This window comes from Antedon mediterranea, chromosome 4, assembly GCF_964355755.1.
Source record: "Antedon mediterranea chromosome 4, ecAntMedi1.1, whole genome shotgun sequence".
Taxonomy (NCBI): Eukaryota; Metazoa; Echinodermata; class Crinoidea; order Comatulida; family Antedonidae; genus Antedon; species Antedon mediterranea.
In genome coordinates this window covers 19,751,718-19,773,681 of record NC_092673.1, presented here as the reverse complement: position 1 = coordinate 19,773,681, position 21,964 = coordinate 19,751,718, and the positions used below count along the sequence as shown (strand labels likewise).

General features: G+C 34.0%; 3 protein-coding genes across 4 annotated transcripts; 2 read left to right on the top strand and 1 right to left on the bottom strand.

The window, feature by feature from the left end:
• Positions 1 to 19: 19 nt before the first annotated feature.
• On the top strand, positions 20 to 12,112 carry LOC140048078 (mitochondrial proton/calcium exchanger protein-like). Its single transcript, XM_072093084.1, has 14 exons — positions 20 to 281; positions 516 to 588; positions 751 to 1,228; positions 1,685 to 1,828; positions 4,233 to 4,367; positions 6,300 to 6,503; positions 7,533 to 7,652; positions 7,807 to 7,938; positions 8,133 to 8,294; positions 8,745 to 8,822; positions 9,315 to 9,446; positions 10,120 to 10,331; positions 10,913 to 11,054; positions 11,289 to 12,112. Exons 1-14 carry the CDS (start codon positions 134 to 136, stop codon positions 11,406 to 11,408), a joined length of 2,280 nt encoding a protein of 759 aa, XP_071949185.1. The 5' UTR covers positions 20 to 133; the 3' UTR covers positions 11,409 to 12,112.
• A 203-nt stretch (positions 12,113 to 12,315) lies between these two features.
• Positions 12,316 to 19,803, top strand: LOC140046818 (vesicular integral-membrane protein VIP36-like). 2 transcript variants are annotated; one of them, XM_072091542.1, is made up of 8 exons: positions 12,316 to 12,491; positions 15,566 to 15,681; positions 15,889 to 16,003; positions 16,474 to 16,556; positions 16,748 to 16,909; positions 17,947 to 18,061; positions 18,431 to 18,544; positions 18,972 to 19,803. In XM_072091542.1, exons 1-8 carry the CDS (start codon positions 12,374 to 12,376, stop codon positions 19,133 to 19,135), a joined length of 987 nt encoding a protein of 328 aa, XP_071947643.1. In that variant the 5' UTR covers positions 12,316 to 12,373; the 3' UTR covers positions 19,136 to 19,803. The 2 variants fall into 2 exon arrangements, with proteins under 2 accessions (XP_071947643.1, XP_071947642.1); XM_072091541.1 differs by lacking the exon at positions 16,748 to 16,909 and adding an exon at positions 16,982 to 17,143 and having other exon boundaries at positions 18,972 to 19,797.
• On the bottom strand, positions 19,681 to 21,915 carry LOC140046819 (BLOC-1-related complex subunit 7-like). Its single transcript, XM_072091543.1, has 5 exons — positions 21,794 to 21,915; positions 21,375 to 21,437; positions 21,192 to 21,235; positions 20,838 to 20,858; positions 19,681 to 20,356 (listed from the first exon to the last, which is right to left on the bottom strand). The coding sequence occupies exons 1-5, from the start codon at positions 21,884 to 21,886 to the stop codon at positions 20,305 to 20,307; spliced, it is 273 nt and encodes a 90-aa protein (XP_071947644.1). The 5' UTR covers positions 21,887 to 21,915; the 3' UTR covers positions 19,681 to 20,304.
• Between the last annotated feature and the right edge of the window lie 49 nt (positions 21,916 to 21,964).

The window sequence follows — 21,964 nt, the reverse complement described above, 5'->3', positions numbered from 1 at the left end:
GCACCGGCTTCCGGCGGAAAGGTACATGAACTCTGGGTATAGCCAGGCCTAGATACAACCTTGATACGATTGTCAGTCTTTTACAACTAAATAAACTAATTAATTGCTTTTAAATAAGCTAGAATTTTTAAAGATGATACGTATATACTCCAGTGGCCAAGTGTGTACTTATTTAAATAGTATTAAATGTGTTACTATCAGGGCCCGTAATGTGCGAGTTAGGCCAAACAGGTTCCCGTCGAAGCAAAGTTTTGTCAGTGGTCAAAGTCCTCTTCCAGTGGGTAAGTACGGCTGCGTTGGTAAGCTGTTCTAGGCCTACTATGCCTAGCAATGGACTGCCAATTAAATGTGATTGGTTTGGGAGCTTTGACTAACTAATATTAATACTATTACTAATAATACATGATTTATTATAATACCTAGCTAGGCCTAGGTCTAGACGATAATCCATATGTTATTATTTAATATGAATGATGGAAATGCACAAATTCATTTTAAAAAATTCTTTTTTATAGGACTTTCTCCATCCTTACATAAATACATACAAGCAAATCAATACGGTGCATTAAGTTGTCAAAGATTTTATATGTGAGTATACTGTACTGTAGGTGCCATGCATGCCTCAATGCTTTTTTAAAAAGATTTTCTTATTGTTACATTGTATACTGTATTTAAATACGTCTGCTGTACTATCACAAAAATATGCCACTAGTAATTTTTTGGATTGAATTTGTTTATACTTTCTTTCAGATGCAAGCATACAACTATTGAAGATTGTAATTATAAGTTTGTAATTAAGGAATGTAAACGGTGCAATAATAATCGAAGAATATTACCAACAAATCATGTTACCTCACAGTCTGTTGTAGATTTAACCTCGTTTTTACCTGTCAGACAGTTTCATATATCCAGCATCAATTTTAAAGACTTAATTGAACCTGAATCTAAAGTAGAACAAACTGTGAAAGCTTTGAAAGAAAAGAAAAAAGAGAAACTAAAATCGGACGAGGGTGTTGTGGAGAGGTTACAACAACTTCCGAGCCAGCAAGAACCACCGATAGTTCTAGAAATCAAACCGGCGCAGAAGTCGCTCTGGATTCGTTTTAAGGATGAAGTGGTGCATTATTATCATGGCTTCCGTTTGTTGGGAATTGACGTGGCAATCGCATTCAGAATGCTACGACAAATTCTCAACGGTAATTCACTTTCAAGAAGAGAGTACAAACAGGTTAGTACAAAGGTATTATGTATGACCCACTATTCGATCTCCGGGAAAGTTGAGTCATAGATGCGTAGTCATTTTAAAATAATTATTGAAACAGGGGTGCGTCAAAAAACCTAGATGGTACGTCACATTAATGAACAATGGTGTGTTAATGTCAGTCACTTTACCACCCACCCTGAACAACAAGGTCACAGTGTGTCAAAATGGGTGAGTAATGGTCACCTAAAGGTAAGTCACTTTTTTGATGCAGGGGTGCGCCATGGTATACATAAGGTATAAACACATCGGACAAATGACACACCTCTCTTGGGGTCATACAATTTTTTTTTTTATATCTGTATAAAGAATCAATAAAATTAATTCATTAAGTATTCTTAATATATATTTAAAATAATTATTCTATATTATTCCTATTCTTTTCTATTCAGTTTTTAATACATGTATTTTTTTCTTGTGTAGTTTACCAGGACAGTTTCTGATATGTTTCGTCTTGTTCCTTTCTTGGTGTTTGTTATTATTCCATTTATGGAATTCTTGTTACCAGTTGCTCTCAAACTCTTCCCACAAATGCTTCCCAGTACGTTCCAGGACAAATCAAAGAAGGTTAGAAATTCATTTCTTTATTTTTGAGTTTTCATTCTTATAATTTCTATTCATTAAAGTCTTTAAATAGGGGGGAAATATACTTCTACAGTACATAACATACAATTAACAAATAACGTTCCCTCAGTTTTAAGAATATTGAAGGAACTCCATCCATAGTTTTAAGAACAGAATCCATGACACTACAGTTGTAATTAAATAGTTGTAATCCATCCTACATCAGCATTGATGCAAATTGATATATTATGTTGTTTTTGTGGAAGATACTATTGTTTTCCTGGTGACAAACATGTTTTAAATGTTTTGTTTTGTATGGATGTACTATATCCGAAATAAAGGAAATGAAGGAATTAACAATTTCAGAAAGTATTGTATTGAGGGTATTGGTAGCTTTTTTACTAGTTTATTACTTTTATTGATCCAATACTGGTAGTACTGAATTACCTTTGCATTTATTTGATATTCCCTATTAAGAGAGCACCATTGCGACCTAACAAAGTGTCCCTGAATGAGGGTTGACCACAGTGTTAAAACATATATTTCCCTCATTTGCTTCATGGAGAAGTGTCCCCTTAATAAGAAGTGTCCCCAAAGAAGGGGTTCTATTCCATACCTTAATAGCAATGTAGGTGCCTCATCATTATGGGTTCTATTCCATACCTTAATAGCAATGTAGGTGCCTCATCATTATGGGTTCTATTCCATACCTTAATAGCAATGTAGGTGCCTCATCATTAGGGGTTCTATTCCATACCTTAATAGCAATGTAGGTGCCTCATCATTATGGGTTCTATTCCATACCTTAATAGCAATGTAGGTGCCTCATCATTATGGGTTCTATTCCATACCTTAATAGCAATGTAGGTGCCTCATCATTAGGGGTTCTATTCCATACCTTAATAGCAATGTAGGTGCCTCATCATTATGGGTTCTATTCCATACCTTAATGGCAATGTAGGTGCCTCATCATTATGGGTTCTATTCCATACCTTAATGGCAATGTAGGTGCCTCATCATTATGGGTTCTATTCCATACCTTAATGGCAATGTAGGTGCCTCATCATTATGGGTTCTATTCCATACCTTAATAGCAATGTAGGTGCCTCATCATTATGGGTTCTATTCCATACCTTAATAGCAATGTAGGTGCCTCATCATTAGGGGTTCTATTCCATACCTTAATAGCAATGTAGGTGCCTCATCATTATGGGTTCTATTCCATACCTTAATAGCATTAGCAATGTAGGTGCCTCATCATTAGGGGTTCTATTCCATACCTTAATAGCAATGTAGGTGCCTCATCATTAGGGGTTCTATTCCATACTTTAATAGCAATGTAGGTGCCTCATCATTATGGGTTCTATTCCATACCTTAATAGCAATGTAGGTGCCTCATCATTATGGGTTCTATTCCATACCTTAATAGCAATGTAGGTGCCTCATCATTATGGGTTCTATTCCATACCTTGATAGCAATGTAGGTGCCTCATCATTATGGGTTCTATTCCATACCTTAATAGCAATGTAGGTGCCTCATCATTATGGGTTCTATTCCATACCTTAATAGCAATGTAGGTGCCTCATCATTATGGGTTCTATTCCATACCTTAATGGCAATGTAGGTGCCTCATCATTATGGGTTCTATTCCATACCTTAATAGCAATGTAGGTGCCTCATCATTATGGGTTCTATTCCATACCTTAATAGCAATGTAGGTGCCTCATCATTATGGGTTCTATTCCATACCTTAATGGCAATGTAGGTGCCTCATCATTATGGGATCTATTCTATACCTTAATAGCAATGTAGGTGCCTCATCATTATGGGTTCTATTCCATACCTTAATAGCAATGTAGGTGCCTCATCATTAGGGGTTCTATTCCATACCTTAATAGCAATGTAGGTGCCTCATCATTATGGGTTCTATTCCATACCTTAATAGCAATGTAGGTGCCTCATCATTATGGGTTCTATTCCATACCTTAATAGCAATGTAGGTGCCTCATCATTATGGGTTCTATTCTATACCTTAATAGCAATGTAGGTGCCTCATCATTATGGGTTCTATTCCATACCTTAATAGTAATGTAGGTGCCTCATCATTATGGGTTCTATTCCATACCTTAATAGCAATGTAGGTGCCTCATCATTAGGGGTTCTATTCCATACCTTAATAGCAATGTAGGTGCCTCATCATTATGGGTTCTATTCCATACCTTAATAGCAATGTAGGTGCCTCATCATTATGGGATCTATTCCATACCTTAATAGCAATGTAGGTGCCTCATCATTATGGGATCTATTCCATACCTTAATGGCAATGTAGGTGCCTCATCATTATGGGTTCTATTCCATACCTTAATAGCAATGTAGGTGCCTCATCATTATATTTTACTTGAATAGGAAGAGAAACTCAAGAAAGAATTGAAAGTAAAGTTAGAGATGGCAAAGTTTCTCCAAGACACGATTGAAGAAACTCCGTGTGACCATAAGAAGGCTGCATCTGAGACTCTCAACTTTGGATCATTCATAGAAAGGGTAGGCCTATTCATTTTGTTATTATTAGGTTTGTTTTCTATTTATAAATCAATGTGAAAATACAAAAAAAAAAGTCATCCTATTTTGTGTAAGATTCAAAATGTTAAATTCATTCATTTAGCCCTGTCTACACTATCAAACTTTATGTGACAAAAAAAAGGTTATGTGCCCATATATGGACATGATGATGTCCTATCACTACCATATTTGGACATATCACTACCATATTTGGGCACATCACACTTTTTTGTCAAACTAGTTTGATAGTGTAGACAGAACTTAAGGAAGGGTTAGTGCAGGGAGTTGTTCCTGAAAGTTCTGCAATTTCTTTCTGGTCGTTTGATTTAGTTGTTTGCTTATTTTTTTGTATCTCCATTGATATCCAGCCACTGAAACCCAAAGCATTGCCATTTTGTATCTCCATTGATATCCAGCCACTGAAACCCAAAGCATTGTCATTTTGTATCTCCATTGATATCCAGCCACTGAAACCCAAAGCATTGTCATTTTGTATCTCCATTGATATCCAGCCACTGAAACCCAAAGCATTGCCATTTTGTATCTCCATTGATATCCAGCCACTGAAACCCAAAGCATTGTCATTTTGTATCTCCATTGATATCCAGCCACTGAAACCCACAGCATTGTCATTTTGTATCTCCATTGATATCCAGCCACTGAAACCCAAAGCATTGCCATTTTGTATCTCCATTGATATCCAGCCACTGAAACCCACAGCATTGTCATTTTGTATCTCCATTGATATCCAGCCACTGATACCCACAGCATTGCCATTTTGTATCTCCATTGATATCCAGCCACTGATACTCAAAGCATTGTCATTTTGTATCTCCATTGAGATCCAGCCACTGAAACCCAAAGCATTGCCATTTTGTATCTCCATTGAGATCCAGCCACTGATACCCACAGCATTGCCATTTTGTATCTCCATTGAGATCCAGCCACTGAAACCCACAGCATTGACATTTTGTATCTCAATTGAGATCCAGCCACTGAAACCCAAAGCATTGTCATTTTGTATCTCCATTGATATCCAGCCACTGAAACCCAAAGCATTGCCATTTTGTATCTCCATTGATATCCAGCCACTGAAACCCAAAGCATTGCCATTTTGTATCTCCATTGATATCCAGCCACTGAAACCCAAAGCATTGCCATTTTGTATCTCCATTGATATCCAGCCACTGAAACCCAAAGCATTGCCATTTTGTATCTCCATTGATATCCAGCCACTGAAACCCAAAGCATTGCCATTTTGTATCTCCATTGATATCCAGCCACTGATACCCAAAGCATTGCCATTTTGTATCTCCATTGATATCCAGCCACTGAAACCCAAACAAAGCATTGCCATATTGTATCTCTATTGATATCCAGCCACTGAAACCCAAAGCATTGCCATTTTGTATCTCCATTGATATCCAGCCACTGAAACCCAAAGCATTGTCATTTTGTATCTCCATTGATATCCAGCCACTGAAACCCAAAGCATTGCCATTTTGTATCTCCATTGATATCCAGCCACTGAAACCCAAAGCATTGCCATTTTTTTAATAATTTGCCTTTTGAATTAATGCAGAAGAAGAAGCATATGAGAATACAGAAGTACAAAAGTGTTTATTCAAGGGAATCTAACAACAGGTTACTGAGCTGGCCAAGATATGAACTTGTAACAGTCCTTTGATCTTATGACTGGCTGCGACAAATACCAACAGTACTGTGCTATCTACATATTCTCCGCGGCATGCGTTTTCTGTTAAGCGTAATGGAACTGATTGCGTCGCACCCACAGATAAACCCTTTGATCTCCGGAGTTCAGCATCTTGTTGTTAGATTACCTTGGTTTAAAATAAATCCCTAAAACACATTAAATGAAATGTTTGTATAATTTTTCATTACTTGTCATGTCAGATTCGCTCCAGTGGACAACAGGCCACCAATCAAGAGATTCTGAAATACTCCAAACTATTTGAAGATGAACTGACTTTAGATAATCTACCTCGGGAGCAGCTAATTGCTCTTTGCAAGCTGCTGATGCTTCAACCTTATGGTACCAACAACTTCCTACGATTTCAATTACGATTGAAACTCAGAACATTAATGGCTGATGACAGGGTACTGTATAATACAATGTTTTATATAGTTGTTCTAAGAAACTATTAAAGTATAAAAAAATTAATTTATTTTCATAGGATTAAATAATAACATAAAATAATTAAACTGAAGCAAAACTGAGGGAAAAAAACAAAGAGCAATGCTCGTTTGTGTACAGTGCTGTAGCCAGCATGAGGTAGACGAGGTGCTCGCCTTGTCTGAAATTTTCAATTCTCACCATCCACTCCAATTCCCCATCACAGATCGTCATGTTTTATAATAATAATAATTATATTAGGCGGCTGTTTTTAACCTCTCGCTATGGCCTTAGTGTGGCTACCCTTATACATATAAAAAGCACAATAACAAGGACATGACAATGATAGGACTATGCATAAACAAACAAGACAAATTACACAAAGCAAACAATAGGCTAACATTTTTGTTTAAAATATGTAAAGCACTGTGCAGAATTTTTTGTAAATAACTTATAAAAACACAACATTGTAACTTAAGTAAATATAAAATGAAATAAAATATTTTTTGTATTGGTGTTTAAATACATTAACACTTCAACATTTAATTTGCTCATTAAGTGCATTCTAAAGTAATGTGTCTATAGACACTATCATGTCTATAGACATGTCAGTAAACAGAATGCTATTCTGCCATGATAAGCACAAACAATAGGATGCAATTGTCTATTGTTTAGCAAGTCTGTGTTACAACAATGTAACACAGGGTAATTAGATTAACATATTTTAGCCTAAAGCTCTGTCTACACTATCAAACTTTATGTGACAAAAAAGTGTGATTTGCCCATATATGGACATGAAAATGTCATATAACTACCATATTTTGGGCACATCACACTTTTTTTGTCAAACCAGTTTGATATTGTAGACCATGGAGGTATACCTCCATGTGTAGACAGAGCCTTAAAAACAACAGATCAAAATGACACAGCATAGAGATATCTCTATGGACACAGGCATGTATTCTCACATGTTATTCTATTTTGGTATCATGAAAAAATCTCCTTTTGTTTAGATGATCCAAAAAGAGGGTATTGATAGTTTAACTGTTTCGGAGATGCAAACTGCTTGTCAAGCAAGAGGTATGAGGGCGCTTGGACTGCCTGTTGAACGATTGAAGTCACAATTGCAACAGGTAAAAAAGCAATAGTTTATTTGAATCTTAAACGGAGGTGCAATTTTAATACCACTTATCATCCTATCTGAAGGACAAGGCAAATGGATGGATAGAGGTCTGAAGGAAATGGTAGCCAGTACTGTAGCTGATTTCATATGTTTTATCTTTACAGTGGTTAGAGCTACACCTTGACGAGCAGATCCCAACATCATTACTTCTACTATCCAGAGCTCTCTACTTACCTGATGAACTTCCAACAGCTCAGCAATTGCAGAAGACTATTGCTGTGCTTTCAGAATCTGCTGTAAGTTAAATAGTCATGTGTTTTCTTGTCTTTTTTTATCATACAAATGTATCTATTTACACTACTTCAAACATACAAAAATCCCACTTGCGTGTAAATGTTTGATTATAATCTGAGAAAATCTTTAACACTGTTAGAATTCACATGACCCGGATTTATTTGGCAAATGTATTGTTTCAATGTTTTTTTTATAGACTGAAGAAGCAAAGGTGAAACTAGCAGAGGTAGAAGGAGAAAAGGTGGACAACACAACAAGGTTGAACATTATTAAGAAAGAGGAGGCAGAAATTATGAAGGAAAAAGAAGATAAGATCAAGGAAGAATTGGAGGAGAAAGAAGAACTAGAAAAGAAAATGGTTGGTTTGGTGTTATTGTTTTCATTTTGATCATCCTCATTATCCTTGTCAAATCATCATTGATTGATTTTGACTTTCTCATGCACATTTATATTGTCATCATTACCATCAACACTCATATCACCAACATCGTTCTTCTTAAAATATTCAACTAGTGTGTAGTGGAGATGTAGCTTAGTGGTACTTGCCTTTCAATCCCAAGGTCCAGGTATCAATCCTGACCTGGTGCCAGGGTTGTGACTCACAACTATTTCAACTCCACTCTCTAAGCCTCAAATTAGCTTTGTTTATAAGCATGATAAAGTATAAAATAGATGCTTGCTGTTTGATGAATATGGCATTTTTAAAAGTATAGAAAAAAAACAATTCATCGCCATAATTTCCAGCATCCCAAAACTTTCGCTTGTACAGTATGTCACTTGGTATTATCATTTCTATCTTGATATATAGGCCAAGTTAGAGGCTGAAGAACTAGTTGACAAAGCTCCTGTGTTAGAGATGACTGGACAAGACCTTGAAGAAGAAATCGTAAGAACATTTTAATGTATACCATAGTATAGATACTGTAATGCAGTTTATTACCGTAAACGCTTCCCACCACCCCATAGAACATCATTTTGAATAAACGCCCAGGGGCCTTTATTTATTTCCTGGAATAACCACCCACCACATGCATACAATACACAATATTGTGTTACAACACATTTCTATTTGTAGTAGAATTCATTGATTGACATGATCTACAATTTACCAAGCATTTTAATACAATATTACTGTATTTTATCATTTCTCGAAATTAATTGTGTTGTATTTTTTCATATCTACGAAGTGTCTATTTGATAGAATAGATTATACATCTTACCATATATTACACCCAAAAACCGCCTCCCCCGAATAAATGCCTGCCTTGAATAAATACGGTATGTTTTAAAATAGATACCTTCTGCTCTTTATACAGTATATACATTGGTAAACCTTAATGTGAGATTTTCTTAAATGGATATTTCGTTCAATTTTTAGGAGGAAGTTACAAAAGAAGAGTTTAAGGAATTAAATGAAGTAATAAATCAACTAGCTGATGAGAAGGAGAAACTGAGTCATGAGAAAGAAGATCTAGAAGAACTGAGAGAGGATATTGCGGAATATAAAGAGGTAAACTTTATAAAACGTTTGTACTTGATAGAGATAGGCGACATACCTCCGGGCCAGATTCAAGATAAATAAGCAGAGGGTACTGTTATTTTAATAAACTATTTTAAATAGTTTACTAAAATATTATACAAATCAGTTGATGGTTAACATGCTTGCTTTCCAATCCAAAGGTCCAGGATTCAATCCTGACCTAGTGACAGGTTGTATCTCACGGCTCTCTTAATTCCACTCCCTAAGCCTCAAATGAGACTTAGTTTATGAGCACGATAAATTATAATAATTATATTATCCATCCTGTATTAATTGGCAAGTTGCTTACAGTTTCATGCATACAAAATAAAATAATGAATGTTTATGAGTGCGATGGTACAAATAATTTCATGGGTGAAAGATGACGGTTTTATTTTCACGAGGAGACCACCAAGTGAGAAAATTTAATTTTTAACCAAAATGAAAAGTTTCATTTGATTCTCATGTAATTTAGTAATTTCAACATCACTCAAAATTTCAACCAGAGATCGTTGTTGTTAGGGAGGTTGCGTTCATGTAGTTCCGGTCTTCCACCGACAAATATTAATTCACTTCATTTAGGTGTTTTACACAAGAATAACCTTCTATGATATAGCACCATTGCACCATATTTACAAACAATTTATTTTTTTTATATCTTTAGGATGTTGAGGAACTGAAGACTGAAATGGAAGCTGAAGCTGTTGAGTCTAAAGCAAGCATCCGACTTGGAAAGCGAATTGATCGTATCGTAAACCGACTCGAAAAGATAGTGGATGAAGTGGAAAAGGGTAAAAATGAACTTAAAGAAGACATTAAGAAACAAGATGAACTTGGTGATGAAGATTCTGATACTGAGAAATTGATGAGAGATAGGTTGGTTATTGTTTTTGTGTAACTTGACTAGGCAGTGTCTTTCAGTTTTTGTTCTGTAAAATGTTGCTTCCTGGTGTTGATTATTAACTATTAAGGCCAGACGAGCAATAAAGGTATGCAGAAAATCGCGTAGCTCGTCCCACATAGAGCGGAAACCACCCGTCCACTCTGCGTTGTGTGTAAATGGTCATAAGGAATAACATAGATTCTATATTTTTATTATCATTACCGCTCATCTGTGTAAATTGGCCTTTACACTAGATTAGACTAGCATGTCAAATCACATGAATATACAGACCTCCCAACTTGGAAAAATAAATATCGGGAGGATTTTTTAAAGCATGTCCAAACTAACTAATATGTTGAAAATTACCTCAAATAATTAGTAGTATTAGAGTATTTAATGGCATTCCAAAGGCAGAAAATGTCAAGAATATTGTATTTTAGCGGGAAATGACGCAAATTATCGGGATATATTTATCCAAAATAAGAGATGACACGAAATATCAAGAGACATCCGCCATTATCGGGAGAGTTGGAAGGTCTGAATGAATTTTACAGTATTTAACTTTTTGTTCTAGGAAACAACTGCTGCGTATTGAGGAATTTGAAGAGGCTATGCGCAAGTTTAGTAATCTCTCAGATGAGGCAAAATTCCGTCAGCTTGCTGAACTATTAGACAAAGATTCTGATGGTATTCTAGACATCCAAGATGTTCAAAAAGTAAGTTGATTCTAGACTGTGTCGCTATGTTTAATATACTTTCAGTACCAAGAGTTCTCATAGCCATGAGAAATAAAGTAGTTTATTAGGTGATCACAAAAACCAACAATACTGGTGGCTACAACCCTGCATCTTTAATGTCTGTCATTATATGACAATAATTGTTTTGTTTTACCATATTCTGAATTGTCTTTTTGTTTCACTCTTAACCATGTAACATTTTGAATTTTTCAGGTGATTGACTTTATTACAGAACAGGATGTAGATCTATCACCAAAACAAATTGATGACATCATTAATATGCTGTCAAAAGAAGAACAAGTGGAAGAGTCAGAAAAGACCAGTAACCCTTGACCTACGATATCCTAAAATTAACTTCCTGCCAGATGCTAATATCATTTAAATTATTTTAAAGTGTATAGTTAAACCATCAAGATGATAATATATAGGATATAAATTTGAATTATTGTGATAAAATGTCAAGTATCCTCGATCAGACGACATTGATTACTGTATATTGGGATGCATTAACGATTATTTTGTATTGGGGAAGATAATGTTATTAAAAAGCTATATAATATCATAAATATATAGTCTTTTATTTCCTATTTTCTGTTTATTCCTACTTTTGTCCATTTAATGCTGAAAATGAGGTGATGTAATCTGAACCAAAGAAGAATACTTGCATTAATTTTGTTTGATATATTTAATTTTGTAAATATTTTAGTAGACCAGTTACTGAATATGTTATTTAGTACCTTCAAATGTTGAAATTTCAATTCATTGGTGTGTGCTCTTGTTGTTGGTAATCATCATGGGGAGAAATGCTTCACAATGGGAGGAATATCTTGTGAAATAACTTGTAATAATGGAATACATTATATTGGTGGTGTAGCAAATTATATATGAAATGTTTTGTATTAATATATCTTTGGTTTTGTTATGTAAAGCGCCCTCTACTTTTAGATTGCTTGTAAACGAATAATAAAACGTTTTGAAAGCAGAATAACTAAATGCCATTCATGTTAAAACATGCTTATATTTAAATTATTGCATTACAAAATAAAACAACCAAATTAATAATACTAAGGAAACTGTATGCGCATTATGGTTCTCAGAGCGTGCTTACTAGTTTTGACTAGCGTTGAATTCTATTTGACCGTAGCTGGAAATCATTATTGGTATTCCGTCTAACGAGTTACGATATACGACCGCCGTCTGATTAGTATTTCTAAAATGGTATACGTTGCCACATTAGAAATATCGAGATTGCTCTCCATTTGCGCCCATGCTGGACTTCTTTCCAAATTGTGTAAGAAATGGCGTTAATTCATGCTATTGTAACTACTTTGTTTTTAAGCTGTTTTGTAAATGCAAACAGAAAAACGGCAAGTGATTATTTGAGAAAAGAACACAGTTTGATGCGCCCCTATACAGGTAAGAAAGTAAAGCATTTTGGCTAGGCCGAGACCGTTTACGCTCGTTAGAAAAGTTAAGGCGAGATGCTGCTGTATTGACCCGGGACATTTCGGCCCTGAGACGATTCGGCCCATTTATATTTATCGGCTTTGATATGCATTTTATTTTATAAGCATAGATGAGCCTTTTTTCCAAACTTGGAAGAGAGAGATTTATATGGAGTATGGCCTAGGCTAGTTTAGCAAGTATTACTTGGCACGGTAGCCGATCACTCCGGCCGCCGTATCAGTTTAGCGCGATGTTATGCACTCGACTCCGGCCCGCTATTCAATTCGACAACTTGTGCAAAGGGGCCGTTAGTATGGAGCGCCCATATCTACGTTTTCTATACTGTTCAGTGTTATAACAAATTCTTGGTGAATTTAAATGGAACTAGTTGAATATTTATTAGCAAAAATTTTAATTTTTTCATTAACAATAACATTCAAAGAAGTTGGAACTGCTTTTTCTTTCAAACTAAACTTAACTTAATTAAATTCAATAATAATCAAATACCCGTCTAATTAATGCTTGAATAACAATATTTAATTTCTTTCTATGTACATTTATTTTTATACTGTAGCTTTACATTTATTAACATTAAAAATTAGTTAAAACCCTTATTTTTATAACACTTTATCTTGCCAGTACCCATACTTACTAATTATAGTTAATAACAATATGTAAACCGGCCCGCTATTCAATTCGACAACTTGTGCAAAGGGGCCGTTAGTATGGAGCGCCCATATCTACGTTTTCTATACTGTTCAGTGTTATAACAAATTCTTGGTGAATTTAAATGGAACTAGTTGAATATTTATTAGCAAAAATTTTAATTTTTTCATTAACAATAACATTCAAAGAAGTTGGAACTGCTTTTTCTTTCAAACTAAACTTAACTTAATTAAATTCAATAATAATCAAATACCCGTCTAATTAATGCTTGAATAACAATATTTAATTTCTTTCTATGTACATTTATTTTTATACTGTAGCTTTACATTTATTAACATTAAAAATTAGTTAAAACCCTTATTTTTATAACACTTTATCTTGCCAGTACCCATACTTACTAATTATAGTTAATAACAATATGTAAAATATTAATTAATTTATTTCAAATAATCAATTATTATTGATGTTTGTTATAGTTAATAACAATATTTACAATATTAATTAATTTATTTCAAATAATCAAATATCCGTATAATTAATGTTACCTGGAATTGTATCAAGAATTAATACTGTATATCATTTTTGTACAGTCCAATTTACAATGATTTTATATTTTAATTTATATATGATAAAAATAATATGACATATAGGGTACATTGCAATAAATTACATTCATTAATCACATTACAATTAATACACTAGCCTATTACATTGGATAAAACACATAAAATATTTTGTTTTAGCATTAGACCTAATTTAAAACACTTGTGATGTTGTTGTGATCCTGAAAGAGAAAAAATATACTGTATGATTACAAATGTTTATTTTGATTCTCTACAAAAAACGTGTCTCGGTTGTAAAAGACTCATTGGGCGCTCCATAGCTGCGGCCGGAATGAATCGCGGCCGGAATGAAGCGCGGCCGGAGTGAAGCGCGGCCGGAGTGATCTGTATTCCTTGGCACTACACTAGGCTAGTCTACTTAGTACTAGCTACTACTACTAGGGAAGGGTCAGGGCCTGGAGGGCAGGCAGGGATAATGATGCAAACAACAAAGTTGTCGAAATAATAATTCCACATAAAATTATTATAAAATTCCACAAAAATAATGTTGCCAAGCATATAATCATCGCGTATAATCATTCGATCCCACAACCCCTAGAGCAGTGTTGCCTCATCATTACACCACCCAGCTCGTCTGTCGAATCTGGTTTTATTTTTGTATGAATGAATAAAACATAGGCCTATACTATATTAATTATTATACGTAAGCATTTTAACCGACCAATCAGAACTGGGTTGACATCATTCCTGTACTCGTAAGTGTGTTGGACATTTTGGACCTGAATTGTGCCACCTACAGTATAGTGGGCCAAATCATCCCAGGCCGAATCGTCCCAGATAAGCATAGCCCTCTTCCTAGCGAATACAGATCACTCCGGCCGCGCTTCACTCTGGCCGCGCTTCATTCCGGCCGCAGCTATGGAGCGCCCAATGAGTCTTTTACAACCGAGACACGTTTTTTGTAGAGAATCAAAATAAACATTTGTAATCATACAGTATATTTTTTCTCTTTCAGGATCACAACAACATCAAGTGTTTTAAATTAGGTCTAATGCTAGAATAAAATAATTTGTGTTTTATCCAATGTAATAGGCTAGTATATTAATTGTAATGTGATTAATTAATGTAATTTATTGCAATGTACCCTATATGTCATATTATTTTTATCATATATAAATTAAAATATAAAATCATTGTAAATTGGACTGTACAAAAATGATATATTAATTCTTGATACAATTCCAGGTAACATTAATTAGACGGATATTTGATTATTTGAAATAAATTAATTAATATTGTAAATATTGTTATTAACTATAATTAGTAAGTATGGGTACTGGCAAGATAAAGTGTTATAAAAATAAGGGTTTTAACTAATTTTTAATGTTAATAAATGTAAAGCTATAAAAATAAATGTACATAGAAAGAAATTAAATATTGTTATTCAAGCATTAATTAGACGGGTATTCGATTATTATTTTATTATTGAATTTAATTAAGTTAAGTTTAGTTTGAAAGAAAAAGCAGTTCCAACTTCTTTGAATGTTATTGTTAATGAAACAAGTAAAATTGTTGCTAATAAATATTCAACTAGTTCCATTTAAATTCACCAAGAATTTGTTATAACACTGAACAGTATAGAAAACGTAGATATGGGCGCTCCATACTAAGTCGAATTGAATAGCGGCCGGAGTGCATAACATCGCGCTAAACTGATACGGCGGCTGGAGTGATCGGCTACCTTCCTAGCTAATGTAATGGATAATAATGGAAATAATTTTAAAATGCAAGTATATTTAATTTGATCTATTGCAGGTGCTGGAGCTAGCATGCCAATGTGGGACTTCATTGGAAGTACAATAGTAACAAATAACTATATCAGACTTACTCCGGATAGACAGAGTAAGCGAGGAGCAATCTGGAATAAAGTTGTAAGTAATTTGTTTCAAACGTTGTAGTCTCCGAAAGTGATAATAATAATAATGGTTTATTTTTATATAGCACATACAAAGCAAGCTCAGTACGCTGCACATTAATACCCCGGCCATTTTTTGGATACATATTACAAGTACGGAAAAGGGAAATTAAAACAATTCTCAAATTTCACAAAGTAATGTGCTATGTATCTTCTGTTTCAGCCAAATGAATCGCCAAATTGGGAGATACATCTACATTTTAAAGTACATGGTCAAGGCAAGACACTATATGGAGATGGATTCGCTATCTGGTACACAAAGGATAGAATGCAGCTAGGTAAAGAATAAATCCTAGCTGATTTCACTTTATTTTACATACTCTGCAAAAATGCATGAATAATATTAACTACACACATTAATACTAATTAGACCTGGAAATAATAATTCTGGATGTATAAAGCGTCTAATGCTGTGAAAGTGTTGTACAGTACATATTATTTTCCCTGATCATTTTTGGATCAAACACATATGGAAACATACTCCCATAATGTTACTAGTAATCAGTGCAATGTTGTGCCTTTACCAGGTGTCTATTTGTACAGTACACCCAGGTGCCTATTTGTACAGTACACCCAGGTGCCTATTTGTACAGTACACCCAGGTGCCTATTTGTACAGTACACCCAGGTGCCTATTTGTACAGTACACCCAGGTGCCTATTTGTACAGTACACCCAGGTGCCTATTTGTACAGTACACCTGGGGAGTGAGGCAAACATAATTAAGTGTCTTGTCTTATATTTTTTCAGGTCCAGTTTTTGGAAATAAGGATTATCACATAGGACTTGGATTATATTTTGACACATATAGTAATCACAATGGTCCTCACAATGTAAGTTGATGAGATTATTAAATAATTTGTTTAGCTCCACCCTACTATGTGAAATTAAAATAGCATATTCAACAACAACATTTCTTTCAATATTTTTTCAGGGGGATAAAATGTGAATGGTGAAAACGACATGGTTCTTAAAACTGATACTATACCTACACATGTTAACTGTCTTGCCTTTATTTTTTTAGCATGAGCATCCTTATATTTCAGTACAAATTAATAATGGTAAAAAAAGTTATGACCACGACAGAGACGGCACCCATACGGAAGTCGGTGGCTGTCATTTTCCATTTAGAAACAAACAAGACGATACATTTGCTATCATTCGATATTCCAAAGATCATTTAATTGTAAGTTTTAAGAACTTCGCCTTTTCATTTCTTTATTTGTCTGTCTTTATGTGTCCTTCTTCTGTTCTATAGCATCCGCATCCTTACATATCTGCTCAGATTAATAATGGTTCAACGCACTATGATCATGACACTGATGGTACTCATACAGAGGTGGCGGGTTGTTCTTGTTCATTTCGTAATAAAAATCACAATACACAAATTGCTGTTAGGTATGCGAAGCAACGTTTGACTGTGAGTACTGGCGCTTCTCTTGCTTTTATATTTAATTAGTCTGCATTTTTCTTTATAATCATTTATCTATGTTTTCTTTCAATTAAAGACCAACTATACAGTACCGATTACTAACCATTGAGGCACTCAGTAAAATGTCTTTAAAACTGGTCTTCAATTGAAAAGAAACTTTAGTATTAAATGCATGATTTCTTTGCATGTTTGCTTAGCTTTATTTACTAGTAATTTAAGCATATTTTGCATGTTCATATTTTTTAGTTTCCATTTATTGTTTTAAATCCATCATAGCATTAATGAAAATAATTAATGTTTAATTTTTGGTATGTCCTATCAAACACACCATCTGCAATTTGACTGACTCCAATTAAAAAGCTCTTTCTACACTATAGTATCAAACTAGTTTGCCCAAATATGGTAGTGATACCTGTATACCCAAATATGGTAGTGATATACCTAAATATTAGCTCTGCTAACTTTTCTGGCTGTTTACTTTATCGTTTTGATTTAGCTTTTCGTTTTATTTTTGTATCTCCATTGAGATCCAGCCACTGATACCCACAGCATTGTCATTTTTGTCAGTAATTTGCCTTTGGATTCGCCTTTGGATTCCTAAATATTATAGTGATATACCCAAATATGGTAGTGATATACCCAAATATGGTAGTGATATACCCAAATATGGTAGTGATATGACATCATTATGTCCATATATGGGCACATCACATGTTTTTGTCACATAAAGTTTGATAGTGTAGACAGAGCTTTAGATAAGGTTTTAAGGTCACAGTAATGTTTATGTTTAGATAATGACCGACATCGATGGTAAAGGTGAATGGAAACCATGTCTTGATGTACCAGGTATTCATTTACCAACTGGCTACTACTTTGGCGCTTCAGCTGCCACTGGCCAACTAGCAGGTATTGTAATATAGTCAACTCTCCTTATCCCAGACACCTGTGGGCTGACCTAATATCGGACACCTTTGGGCTAACCTAATATGTCTGGTTTTCCTGAAAGTCTGGTATTTGGAATATGTTGTTAATGACAGTAAAGAATAATTTTGGACCTCGAGAAAAGTCTGGTTTTGAGAGAGTTGAGAGAGTCCAGTATTAGGAGAGTTGACTGTACAGTGAAAAATAAATAAATAATTTTATATATTTTATTAACTTAACAAAATTTGTAAACTTTCTTTTTTGAGAAATAGAGTATGTTTTCATTCATTAAATTTCAAAAGTAAAACACACATTTGCTATATTAATTCTACATGATCTTTTGTCGCCTTGCAGATAATCATGACATCATATCATACAAAGTGTTTGATCTTGAGATAGAGGGCGCTAAAGAAGACTATGATTACGCAAATGTAAATCCAAGTGCTGATTTCTTTGCACCACCTAGAGGTTTGTTAACAATTATTTAAAATTATCAAAAGACTTCTTCCAGAGGGCTCAGTATATAGTACTGTGAGGAGTTTGAGACAGTGGCTGTGTATGAACTAGTACACCGGGGTAACCCCCTACTCTTCTTGAAAGATGTACTAGGTTCTTTAAAGTGCACATGAGCTAGATGTGTACACTGGACCTTATCCGAGAAGACTCGTTCTACCACCCGAACTATGGAGCAAGAGAGCCTCGAACCCTTGCTGATGTTATGACAATGTATTACGGTTCCACTGTCTTAACCACTCGGCCACTTACTCGCTACTTAATGTTCGACAATACTGTACACATTTGTTGGAATTAAACATTTTATTGATTAACCTATAAAAACGAGTATATAGTTAATTGGAAATGAAAGTAATATTGAAATTAAATTTTATTTTCACAGATCATGTTGACGATCCTAAGGGCGCTTTCAAGAATGTAACGCTAACCTGGAAAAAAATGTTTCTAATGATATTTTGTATACTACTCGGCATCGCTGTATGCGTAATAGTTGGAGCTGTAGTATTTATGAAAAGACAGGAACACAATCGCAAACGATTCTATTAGACTTTCGTTTATAACATTTTCTAAACTTTTATTTTATTGGAGAGGCTTTAGAAGAATAAAGTGGACACATTTTAACCAATTATCCTGAATGTGGATTGAATTAATTTTTTAATTGGTCTTTTTCAAAGTACAGTATCATGCAATATAGTAAATAATTGAATCCTGTAATGTATTTATTTTTACAACTCGTTTTTTATGGTTTCTTTTACGCTTCCCTCGAAACGGCCCCCTAAAAACACTCCTGAACAATAAACATCCAGGGCATTTATTCGAATAAATACGGTAATCCTGCCTCATTGTTATACATTTTGTTCTATGTTTTTATTGCTAAAGAAATGTTACATTATATGATATAAAATTTATAATATCCAAATAATTAGATTGTACTGTATTCCAAATTCTTTTACAATGTTGCTGATTTATTTTGTCTAAACCTCCTTTCTTATACCAGGTAATATTTATACATCAAATATCAATTAATATTACTGTATACCAGTAAATAAGTGACTAAATTAAATGGAGATCGTATATCATTTTTTTACCTGTACTAAAAATTGGGCTTCGGCTAAAAGGCATTTTTATTTGGCATTAATAATAATATAGGAGTAAACATTGTATTAACCACAAGTTTAAATAATTTAATTTATGATAGGCCTTACTAGTTTATTGGTGTTTTTTTAAATTGTAAACAAAGATTTATATTTAGCTCACAAACTCTATTCAATAAATACTTTTTGTTATAAATGAGTGTTTTATTGTTGTCATTTATACATGTGGACATCCATAAACACAGACACAGAATACGGAAATATACCTATTTTTGTGCTTTAATATTTACAATAATTTCTATATACAAAGCAATAAACTATAGTGTTGGAATTTGTTTCATTTTTGACTGCATATGTTCCATGATTTCTCATGCAAGATTACTTTTAGCTATCTCTACAGAATAATCTTTCTGTGATCAGTACTGTATATATATTTTTTTATTTACATCGCTATAAATAGAATTGCTCAAACCAATAGTAGATCGTTCATAAGTTTGTTATTCTTGTTCTTTCCAAAGCTAGTTTGACAAAAAAAATGTAATGATGACATCATCACATCCATATATGGCCACATCTCATTTTTGACCTCACAACTACACATGACGTGGGTTACTTTTGGCATCATCTTTGCAATGTTTGAAGCTGATCTTGAAGAGTATCGAAGACTTCAAAGCTAAGAACATAAATTGTGGTTATATAGACTTATTACAAAATAATGTGTGTTAGTACAGTAATAATAATAGTTCGTTCTTGCAGTATATTAGAATATTCATTTTACATACGGGACCGTAAGAGGTACAGGTATGTAAAAAATGGGATTCGTAAAATCTAGGTTGACCTTTAATTGACCCCCAAATACGTAGAATGTAGCTAAAAAGGCTGCCGTGTTTGCCTACTTTACTTACAACATGCAGCAGTCATTAGCTAGGCCTAGCCTACTAGAAAAGTATATGCAGGCTGTGCGATGTGTGTGGCTTGTCTCAAATCAGCCATGGCTTTGTGATGGTTCGTTGTTGTTGTTAAATTGCACCCTCAATGTAAGAAAATTTATGTATTAAATTACTAAAAATGATGACGTCATCGGTCATTATATGCGTATGTAAAATCCATGTAAAATCAGGGTATGTAAAACAAAGATAACTCTGAATACTAACCTTCTTTCTATAGCTTCTTCTCTGAAAGCATAACCAGAAAGGATAAGTTTAAAATGGATAAATGATGGATGAGACTTGCCTACACGTACACAAACAGCAAACGAAATGGTACAAAGAAGTGTAGCAAGAAGTGTATTAAGCTCTGTCTACACTATAATTATCAAACTAGTCTGACAAAACAAGTGTGATGTACAGTACCCAAATATGGTAGTGATATGCCTAAATATGGTAATGATATGACATCATCGTGTCCATATATATGGGCACATCACATTTTGTCACATAAAGTTTGATAGTGTAGACAGAGCATTATATTGGGTAGGTAAAAAGTAGTTCAGAATATTTAAAACTTACTGAAATTCCAAGTGAGATACTTGTATCTGGATTTTTTCTAAATTCTAGATTTTGAATGTGGAAATCAAAAATATTAATAAATGTGAATTCTTGTGAATATTCTAGGCTAGGCCTAGGCTAGTTATTAATGTTTCAGAATATTTAATTTTACTCATCAATATTGAATGACAGTTGATTTCTCACCTTTTCAGAATTCAAGATTGTTTGCTCTTGTGCGGCAAAGATTCTAGCTGACTGAAGAATATGCTAAATTTAAAAAAAAGAGAGAAGTGAATATAATAATATAAATATTCAGTCAGTATGTAGCCTAATATTCAATATTAATCATTTAATTGCGCTTGTAATATTATTACACAACACAGTGGAGTGGTAGTACTAAACATTCATATTATAAACTGTATTATATTAATACGCGTCACGCCCTTCAGACAGGGGCGTATATATCTACCGGGCGAATCGACCTGGTAAACCAGTATCAGCATGAAAAGTGAGCTTTTTACGTAGTGAGATATCCTTTCTTGGGCTAGGTAGCCTAGGCCTAGATAAAACATTGCTAAAGAAAATAAAAAATAGTTATTGCCATTTATAAATAACATAATTACCTCACTACTTTTCGAAGATTTTGCTATATGCCTTGCGAGTGATCCCAAATCATTTATATTTTCTTGAATTTTGAGTGGTAATCTTGTATCCATTTTATGTGTATTTATTTTCCACGACGAAGTTTTTGCAAGCGTTCATATATAGAGGGCGCTATCGTTAATTTATTTAAT

Coding starts and splice junctions, on each gene's coding strand:
- LOC140048078 (XM_072093084.1), top strand. CDS start 134: ATGATACGTATATACTCCAGTGGCCAAGTGTGTACTTATTTAAATAGT. Junction 1,829..4,232: donor TCCAGGACAAATCAAAGAAG/GTTAGAAATTCA, acceptor TTACTTGAATAG/GAAGAGAAACTCAAGAAAGA. Junction 8,823..9,314: donor AAGACCTTGAAGAAGAAATC/GTAAGAACATTT, acceptor TTCAATTTTTAG/GAGGAAGTTACAAAAGAAGA.
- LOC140046818 (XM_072091542.1), top strand. CDS start 12,374: ATGGCGTTAATTCATGCTATTGTAACTACTTTGTTTTTAAGCTGTTTT. Junction 15,682..15,888: donor GAGCAATCTGGAATAAAGTT/GTAAGTAATTTG, acceptor CTTCTGTTTCAG/CCAAATGAATCGCCAAATTG. Junction 16,004..16,473: donor AAAGGATAGAATGCAGCTAG/GTAAAGAATAAA, acceptor ATATTTTTTCAG/GTCCAGTTTTTGGAAATAAG.
- LOC140046819 (XM_072091543.1), bottom strand. CDS start 21,886: ATGGATACAAGATTACCACTCAAAATTCAAGAAAATATAAATGATTTG. Junction 21,236..21,374: donor CAATCTTGAATTCTGAAAAG/GTGAGAAATCAA, acceptor TTCAAAATCTAG/AATTTAGAAAAAATCCAGAT. Junction 20,357..20,837: donor GAAGAAGCTATAGAAAGAAG/GTTAGTATTCAG, acceptor TTATGTTCTTAG/CTTTGAAGTCTTCGATACTC.